This window comes from Sinocyclocheilus grahami, unplaced genomic scaffold (assembly GCF_001515645.1).
Source record: "Sinocyclocheilus grahami isolate Dianchi unplaced genomic scaffold, SAMN03320097.WGS_v1.1 scaffold544.1, whole genome shotgun sequence".
NCBI lineage: Eukaryota > Metazoa > Chordata > Actinopteri > Cypriniformes > Cyprinidae > Sinocyclocheilus > Sinocyclocheilus grahami.
Genome location: NW_015505723.1, coordinates 689,723 through 699,251, shown reverse-complemented (window position 1 = coordinate 699,251; position 9,529 = coordinate 689,723). Strand labels below are relative to the sequence as shown.

The 9,529-nt window shown below is 34.6% G+C and overlaps 1 protein-coding gene across 1 annotated transcript in view; it reads left to right on the top strand.

Annotated features, from left to right (window-relative positions):
- The first annotated feature begins 303 nt into the window (after positions 1–303).
- The window catches only part of LOC107555775 (myosin light chain kinase family member 4-like), a 21,940-nt gene continuing 12,714 nt past the window's right edge, over positions 304–9,529 (top strand). The window contains exon 1 of the mRNA XM_016238678.1: positions 304–592. Coding sequence (XP_016094164.1) covers positions 446–592 — 147 coding nt within the window. The 5' untranslated portion in view covers positions 304–445. The remainder of the gene's footprint in view (positions 593–9,529) is intronic.

Sequence of the window (9,529 nt, the reverse complement as noted above, 5' to 3'; positions counted from 1 at the left end):
TGTATGTGTCAGATTATACAGACCATGTGCCATTCACCCCATTGTGTGGGTGTGTGTGTGTGTGTGTGTGTGTGAGAGAGTGTGAGTGAGCACTTTTAAGTGCTGTGTCTAACGTTAAAGGATACATCGAGTTCTGCTAACTGCCCTCCCTTTGCCGTGGAGCCAGAGTACCACCTGTCCACCTCTTGTCTCACTGACTGACAGATGTTTTGCTCCTTATATGGAAGAGGGGGAGCATTCTCTCCCTGTTACCCACGTCTCTCCTTTGCTGTTACTGCCCACCTTTCGAAATCTGTAGCTCGCCTGCACGGCTCATGTCAACAACCTTACGGGCATTAAAAGAAAGAGATATAGAGGTAGACAGACTGCTAAGACAAAGTTAAGGAAAGTTAAAAAGAATAGGCTGCAATTGTGTGGAGACTTGCTGGGTGTGAATGTAGGTGCCATGGAGAACTTCTTGCAGGATAAGGACTTTTGGATTGTGGGAAGTGTGTGTTTGGTTGCATCAATCCTATGGAGACGATTTTGGAATTTATTTACATACAAGAGGAAAAGAGACAGTTCACCAGAAAGTGCATCTATTGACATTCAGGTACAACCTTTTTCTTCCAAATGTCATTTTGTGCTAATCCACACGATTGCATTTACATGAATTTGTGATTTGAATGCTAAGCAACGTCTTATATTACATAAAGCACTTTTTATTTTCATTAGCTTTGAATAATCCATGGTAAAGTTAAATCAAATAGCTGTAAATGTATGATATAAAGCCCCTAAAGTGGTTCCTGATGGTAATTATGAGGTCTTTAAAGAAAATATAGAACTTAAAACGTAAAACTGAATTAACTAAATTTCCAACTAATGAGCTGTTAAGCATTATATCATGTAGCAATATTGCATAATGTTCTTATGAATAAAAATTAATTCATGTAGTTAATTTAAGTTTTACAGAAAAAAACATTTTTTAGACTGGGGGTTTATCTGAGAGTTTGGTTGAAAACACTTGCAATGCATGGATAACTATTGATGCACAGAAGAAATAGATTTAAAAGCAAAATATAATGATGATATTGAGGATTTTGTCCATTTCAAAGACTGCTGTTGGATATATAGAAGTGTACATTTTGTTTTGATTTGAAATGGGTTATCTTTGCACTTTTTCACAAAGCAGACAGTTTTGATGATACTGATTAAAATTCACAGGTGATTTAACGTGATATATAGAATCCAAGTGCGTAATGTATACTTAATATTTACTCAGTGTGGTTTATAAGTCTGGTTACACTTTATTTTGATAGTCCACTTTAGACATTCTACTAACTATAAGTAACTTTGTAACTACATGTCAACTAATTGTCATTTATTTGCAAACTGCAGGTCTGCTAACTCTCAGATTAGACCGTTAGGTTAGGTTTAGGGTTAGTAGAATAAGTTGACATATACTTGCAAAGATTCTCATAGTCAGTATGGTGTATGTTGTGTATCCATCAAAGTAAAGTGTTAGAAGATATTAAGCAGACAGTCTACTAATACTCTAATGACTGCTAGTTGACATGTAGTTGCAAAGTTACTTACTGTTAGTAGAATGTCTAACGTGGACTATCAAAATAAAGTGTTACCAAGTCTTTTGATTTTTTTCCATATGAAAAGTAAATAAACTAGACTTATCATAGAGCAAGTGATGTAATGTGACATAGGCCTAACACAATAGTCACATAACATAAAAATCATAGAAAGATTTGTTACTAAGAACACTAGACCCATGTTTTTTGGTATATATCTATGCTTAAATCAATTAATACATTTCTAAATTGTCACAATTATAAAAGCAATATTTTGAAAATGAAATGACTAAACTGCACTGCAAATATCTAGAGTGAAAAGTAACAACCTCATAGAAACGTATAGACAGTAAATGCAAAAAGAGTGAAGGTGTACTGTGATTATGAAGGTATACTGTCTTCCTTCTCTCGTGTTAGTTTTGACACCATTGTAATTTCAACGATCTGCCATCCCACCCAAGTGACATTCAGAACAACATGTGTCTCGACCACAAATATTAGTGTTGCTTATATAGTGCATGAGGTAATTATAACTGTGACTCATTATTGGTAGTCATAAAGTCCTGCTAGCTGATTGCTTTGCGCTTTTTACAGTCTTTTTAAAAATTTATAAAGGGGAGTAATAATATTTACTTGACTTCCCATCATGCTCTTCAAAGGGTCCAAATGAGGTCATTTCTTAGATATCACAATTTTGAAGGCATCGTTCACCCTAGGGGTGAGTGATATGAGCAAAATCAAATTTTATTTCACGGTAATGATATATAGTTGTTTTTGCTTTAAATAAGGTCTTTATGATATCTAAATGTTTTAAAATTTCATAAATCTTCACAAAAAATGAATAAAAAACCTCAAACTCACTGAAGACAAGTAATCAGTCAGTGATTAAATAAGAAACTAATTATAAGCAATAGAACAAAACACATAAGAACAAAAAAAAGAAATGCTACATACATTGCATAAAGTAATCAAATGTACTGCATAAAATACTTCATATTCTTCACTGTGTAAATATATATTTCTTCTTACTAAAGTTACAAAAGTGATTTAGTCTTGATTTAGTGAGAGTTTTTCTCTCTTTTGTTGTTTGATTAACATGAATGACAGACAGCAGGAATATTATACTGCTGTCACTTTAAGAGCTGCCCGGATCCAATATACTGTTACACATGTTTTCTTTCTCAGCTGTTTGCTTTCACTTAATGCCTAAATTACTGTGTTTACGAGGATGGTTGCAAAGACGGGCATTTTGATACAAACAAGTGTGTGTATTTAACTGGTCAAGGCCTATAAAGCGGCAAAAATAACTATGAGCACCGTCTTTCCTTGCACACACTTCTCTGACAGCGCTCAGAAACAGTCTCTCAGACAGCGTGCGTATATACCGAAATGAGTTCTCTTTCGCTGCTGATTGCGCTTCAACAATTTAAAGTCACTTGTTTTTAAATCGCAATGCTTGAAACGTATACAGACGATAAGTGTTTGTGACCATGTAGCACAGCAACGTCACGTGAATGTGTAACTGCGATAGACACGATACTCCAAAATTACTACAGTTGACAAATTCCTACCGGTTAATCATGTCTACCGGAATATTGCCCACCCCTAGTTCACACAAAAATTCTGCCATTTATTTACCATCAAGTTGTTCAAAACCTATATGAGATAACCAAACTGTTGAATGTAAGCATTGACCTGGATAGTATGGATAAAAATTTCAATAGAAGTCAATGGCTACCAGCTGTTTGGTAGCCAACATTCTTCAAATTATCTTCTTTTGTGTTTAAATAGCAAATGCATTTGCGCCCATTTGTGCGCTCATGGGCGTGCTGGTCTGAAAACGAGGTGTGTTCAGGCGCATTGCTGGCACGTTGCTATTTTGAGACAACTGAAATAGAGTGCGCCATTGACCAACAAAATCTGGTCTAAAGTCAATGGCGCAGTAATTTTTCTTGTTATTTAAAGTGTGCGTTAGTATAGGCGGGTCCACAGCGCGCCTACACTCTGCTTATTACACACACAGCACACAAACATGCCAAATATTACAAATTAAAGGATTGCAATGTAAAAGATTATTATTGTGTAGGCTACATAAATATAAAAATGCCTACATGTCATAATGGATAGTCATTGCGTGTATCAGAATTAGGCTACCTATTTGCTCGCACACGAGCAGCTCCGTTTCATCTCTGGAGATGCATTCTGTCTTTGCGCTTGCAAATTCGCCGTGTAAATAGCAAATCCGCCATGGCAGTGGCACAAGCACAAGCACAGCTGGTTCTTAAAGGGAATGGGAGATGAGACTTTGATTGGTTTATTGCACGTTATGCCCAAAACAATAGGAATAGGAACAACCCTATTAGACCATGCGCTGGGCGCGCCGATCGTTTTTCCCGTCGTTAAACTAGCAAAAGTGGATTTGGACACGCCGTAAGTGCACCTGCGCCGTGCGCTTTAGACCTTGTGCTTAGATCATTAAAATAGGGCCAAAGATGTTTAAAACTAGATAGATAATTAATTTTGTGCTTATATATTTTAAGAAAAACAAGTAAATAACCCTAACCCTAAATCATGGAACTCAGAAGAGTACTTTATACAGTATGTGGAAATCTCTGCTACTGGTCTTTCAGAGGATTTCACTCACAACCCACAACATTTTTTTTTATTATTGAATCTAATGTTTGTCGTAAAAAAATTAATGAAGTAAAGATAAGCGTTGACGTGTTAGGAGAAGCACAGAAAATATAGTGTTACTCCTGAAATAATCTGTCCCTTGGTTTAGAACAGCATGTGCTAATGTGAAAATTCTGGCTTAACTCAAGTCTTCTTGTCTTCGCGTCTGATTTAGAGGTGTCTGAGGAGGTGAAGAGGGAGGGAGGTTCATATCGGCAGCTCTGCATTATGAAAGACTTCAGACTTGTTAGTTAAGTGTCAGGTGTCACCATGTGACCATATACATATTGAGAGACATCTGCCATATTTTAGGCCTAAGCTTAAGATTTGTGTATTTGATTTGTATATATAAAAATGTTCATTCATTTGAGTTACACAGTTTTAACAATCATTTTAAAATCTAATAATCTGCATACAATACACTGCAAATACTTGTCAGTCATGGATGAAACGGGGAAAAGTCTCTGTAATAGCACTAATAAACTAAATGTGTTTAAATGCACAATAACCAGGTTTATATATTTATCAATAAATCCAATTTGTTTTAAACTCATACATTTAATTAAATATCTTGTTTGTCAGCTAACCATGCTCATACTTTTAATTGAATAAATTGTTTTACAATGAACAGATTTATGCTGAATATAAGCAATTTGAATACATGCATTTAGAAAATATGACTGTTGTGTCATCTGTGATTCAGCACAGCAGCATGAACTGCATTCATTTGACATCTTTTTAACTTTTATAGATTTTAGTACTATATTACTAGATTTTATTATATTACCTAAGTCATAAACTCTAAATTATGGATTTCCACTAGAGCTGCATATACTACCTCTCAATTGCTAAATCTCTCAAACAATATTTCCTATTGAAACAGAAAAAAAAGAAGATTATCCCTATGTTGATGTTGATGACAACTCCAGGTAACCCTTTTGGACTAATATAAATAAGAGTTGTTGTAAAATTTAATTTATTGCACTGTGCAGTACAGTCTTAATGTCTTTGAATTTAGGTTTTTGCACCTTTATCATGTTATTCACTGCATAAAACTTTAAATGGAGTTGTACTTTGAAATAACATAAAAAACGCTCAGTGACCTTCCTGGGATGGCAAGTTTGAAGGGAAAGGGAGGGAGGGAGGATGGAATCCATCAGGGGAAGGGGGGCATTTTGTTACCTCCCACCCTGAAATAGCCTCCTGCGCATGCTCTTTCTATATATGCATACATTGACACTGAGATGCAGCAAACACACTCTTGTGGACACATACATGTGCACATATATGCACACCCACACAGGTTTTAAAGTTCTCTGCTTACAGTTTCGAGTAAGGATTGCATTGTTGGTGTACGGTTACTGTCGCACCTGTACATTTGTTCATCACACACGCAAATGCACATTCTCTGGCCAGTGCAGACATTTCCACTTGCTTGTGCCAGCATGATTCATCTAACACATTTATAAGCGGATTAGTTTTGAGGCATTAAAAAGGTGATTGACACTCAGTCTTTTCAGGTAGTTAAAGAGGTATTCAGCAGCAGTCTGATTTTATGGGCTGTCATCACCTTCAGACTGGTTGTTCTGGGGGCAGGGTTGTCATACAAGGACAAAAAAGCTGTTGTTGTTTATTTGAATTGTTGTTGTTAAACCATGAATTGATATTGTATATGAATCCTTGAGGTTTCTATTGGGTTCCTACAAAAGTAGATTTCTGACATACAGTTGTATGTAATCTCTGCCCTCTTGTGGTATATCACATTAACTGTCACAGTTTAAAGGGATAGTTCACGCAAAAATGAAAATTCTGTCAGCATTTACAGTACTTACCCTCAAGTTGTTCTAAACCAGTATGAGTTTATTTCTTCTTTTGAACACAAAAGAAGATATTTCAAGAATGTTGGCAACCAATCAGTTTACAGTAGCCATTGACTTCCATAGTCATTTTTTCCTGCTATTGACTACCCTAAATATACTAAAATGTATTTTAAATACATTTATTTCATGCTAAGTATACTACAAATACATATATGTGCTTAATAAAAATACTCTGCAATTGCACTTTTGGTATAATAATCTGATATAGTTAACGTCATCTAATTTTGTGTTTAATGCAGTTTAATTGTGCGTAAGTAGTGCCGAGGTCCAACTAAAGAAATACTGAAGTATATTTGATTGTGCTAAAGTGGAACTATTGCAAGTATACTTTAGGTACACTTTAAATATCTTGCATTTAAAGACCGATATTATTCAAAGATCATGCAATCCTTATCAATAGTGACATTAAAACTCATTTTAGGCTTAATATTTAGAATTGTGCATTGTGCATTTATTTGCAACTCCAAATAAAGTTTAATTATAATTTTTATATCAATAAGTCTCAAGTGATATGTCAGAAAATATGTTAATAGATTTGAACTATAGTATGAAATAAATTTATTTTAACTATATTACTTTTTTTCTAGGGTACCATCAACTCTTTGGTTAGCAACATTTATGGGTGGAATACACTACACTTTTGGTATAATAATCTGATATAGTTAACGTCATCTAATTTTGTGTTTAATGCAGTTTAATTGTGCGTAAGTAGTGCCGAGGTCCAACTAAAGAAATACTGAAGTATATTTGATTGTGCTAAAGTGGAACTATTGCAAGTATACTTTAGGTACACTTTAAATATCTTGCATTTAAAGACCGATATTATTCAAAGATCATGCAATCCTTATCAATAGTGACATTAAAACTCATTTTAGGCTTAATATTTAGAATTGTGCATTTATTTGCAACTCCAAATAAAGTTTAATTATAATTTTTATATCAATAAGTCTCAAGTGATATGTCAGAAAATATGTTAATAGATTTGAACTATAGTATGAAATAAATTTATTTTAAATATATTACTTTTTTACTAGGGTACCATCAACTCTTTGGTTAGCAACATTTATGGGTGGAATACACTACATGACTTTTGGCCAGATTTTTTGCACCGATTTAGTCTGGATGATAGTTGCTTAAAATCAGAGCTAGTCTGCAGATTTGAGTTGACACATTTCACATAGCATATTATGGACGCAGACTCACACTATGATTTTTTAACTTCACACAATGATTCCATTCAGTCACAGTATATCACATTTAATATTTTAGAAACAAGGCAGTTTGTTGTGTTCAGTTTTGTCCTTAATTGCTTAGTGTATGATGCCCGGTTGATGCTGGTTAGTTACCGTTGCTAGGGAGGGCAAAATGCAATTTAGGTTGCGTGAGATGAACCAAAATTGACGGAGTTTCCTTTAAAAATTTGACCCCTTCGTATATCGTTTAATAATTCACATACTAATATAGTTGACTTTATTACAGATACAGTAGTTGTATTTGATATTTTGATTAATGAAACATTGCATGTATTTTACTTCAGGTTTTGTTATAAATGTAACTGTTGTTTAATGAATGTAAAAAAATATCTATACAATGGTTATGAGGCGCTAAACCTACACTGTAAAACCTGATAAGTTCAGAATACTACATTTTTGTGGACACCAATTACCTCAAAAAATTTAATTAAGCAAATCAATTTTTTAAGTTAACAAGTTAACAATTATAAATAACAATTAAGTCAAACTAAAAAGCTTAAATTGGTTTTTGCTTAATGTTTAAGTGCAGTGTACTTAAAAATTATTGTTTATCATACGTAATGTTTTTCATTTACCAATTATTTTGATGCAGTGGTGCTTTATTAAATACAAATACTAACTCAAAAAAGACACTTATGCATAAAAAACACACACGCACAACTGTGGCTATACAATTGAGGATTTTTTTATTCAGCCTTTTTTAAACCACATGAACTGTGTATTTCTGAATGTCAAACACTGGAAAATCATCTCATCACAACTGCAGTGCTTGCAGGACTTGTAGTGGTTTCGTTGTCCAAAATCAGCAGGAGAGGTGTCTGTGTCAGTGATGACTGGCTCGCCCAGTTCCTCCTGGAATAAGCACAGAGGGTAAAACTTTAACTTTAACTTCAGAGACTAAAAGTAGTCATTTATATTTACTGCCAATAGAGTGGGGGAACTATAACGTCAGAACCCGGAAGAGTAATTCACCGTCGGTTCCTTCTAGATTTTCCTATGGGGTTTTATAATGGGGTTTTTCAATTAAAATAAAGCCTGTGGTAAACATAACTTGACGATACTTTTACGTTTTGTTGTACAACGTAAATTACACACATCCATACCCAAAATACAAATTTTGAAGCAGTTATGTTCATTTTTGAAAACGTATGTTTTAATAAGAAGCTAGATAAGAAGGTTTAGGCTGTGAGTGTGTGTAGTTTACATTGTAGAACAAAACATAGAAGTATTGTCAAGTTATGTTTACCACAGGCTTGATTTTATTCATAAATTGAAAAACCCCATTTTAAAAAAACCCATAGGAAAATCTCAAAGGAACCCGCGGTGAATTACACTTCCTGGTTCTGACGTCATAGTTCCCCCACTCTGTTTCAGATCTATTATTGCACTTAATACTTACACCAGACGTGAGATTTGATCGTAGCCACCGCTCACGTCCATATTGATAAATTCCAAATTTTGGAACGTCGTACGTTCGTTTCGTAAATGAGGCCCAGTGTGAGCAGATCCAACAAGATTTAGTCACAAGCACTTTTTAATACCTTTCATTAGTTAAATATTTGTAAAGCAGACAGATAGATGTAAAGGGTGACCAATATCATTGATTTATTGAAAGGGGAAAAAAACACCATCACCAAAAGAAGGGCACTTCGGAGTGTAAGGGCATGTGGGCAAAAAGGGCATGTGCTCTGCACAGGTTGAGCCCTACCTGTGCACGTGCCTGCTTACATTTCATGTTCTGAAGAACAGTTCTCCTCACACACATACACTGGGAAAGCATGAAGGGCTCGTTTTTAATATTGACATCATGTAAACAAAACAAAAAAAATATGTTAAACAAGCAGGCCAACTTTATTTTATATACAGGTGCATCTCAATACATTAGAATGTCGTGGAAAAGTTCATTTATTTCAGTAATTCAACTCAAATTGTGTAACCTGTACTTGAGTATCTTTTCGGGTACTTTGTAGTTGTACTGAGTAACAAAGATATTAGCAACTTTTACACTTTACTTCACTACATGTTTGAATGAGTATCTGTACTCTTTACTTCACTACATTTAAAATGAGTGTTGCGGTTACACATTACATTTTGCATGGACCTAGCTTTTTCTGCGGCAGTTTATTTCTGCTACAAAAGATGTGATACTGCCTATTACAGG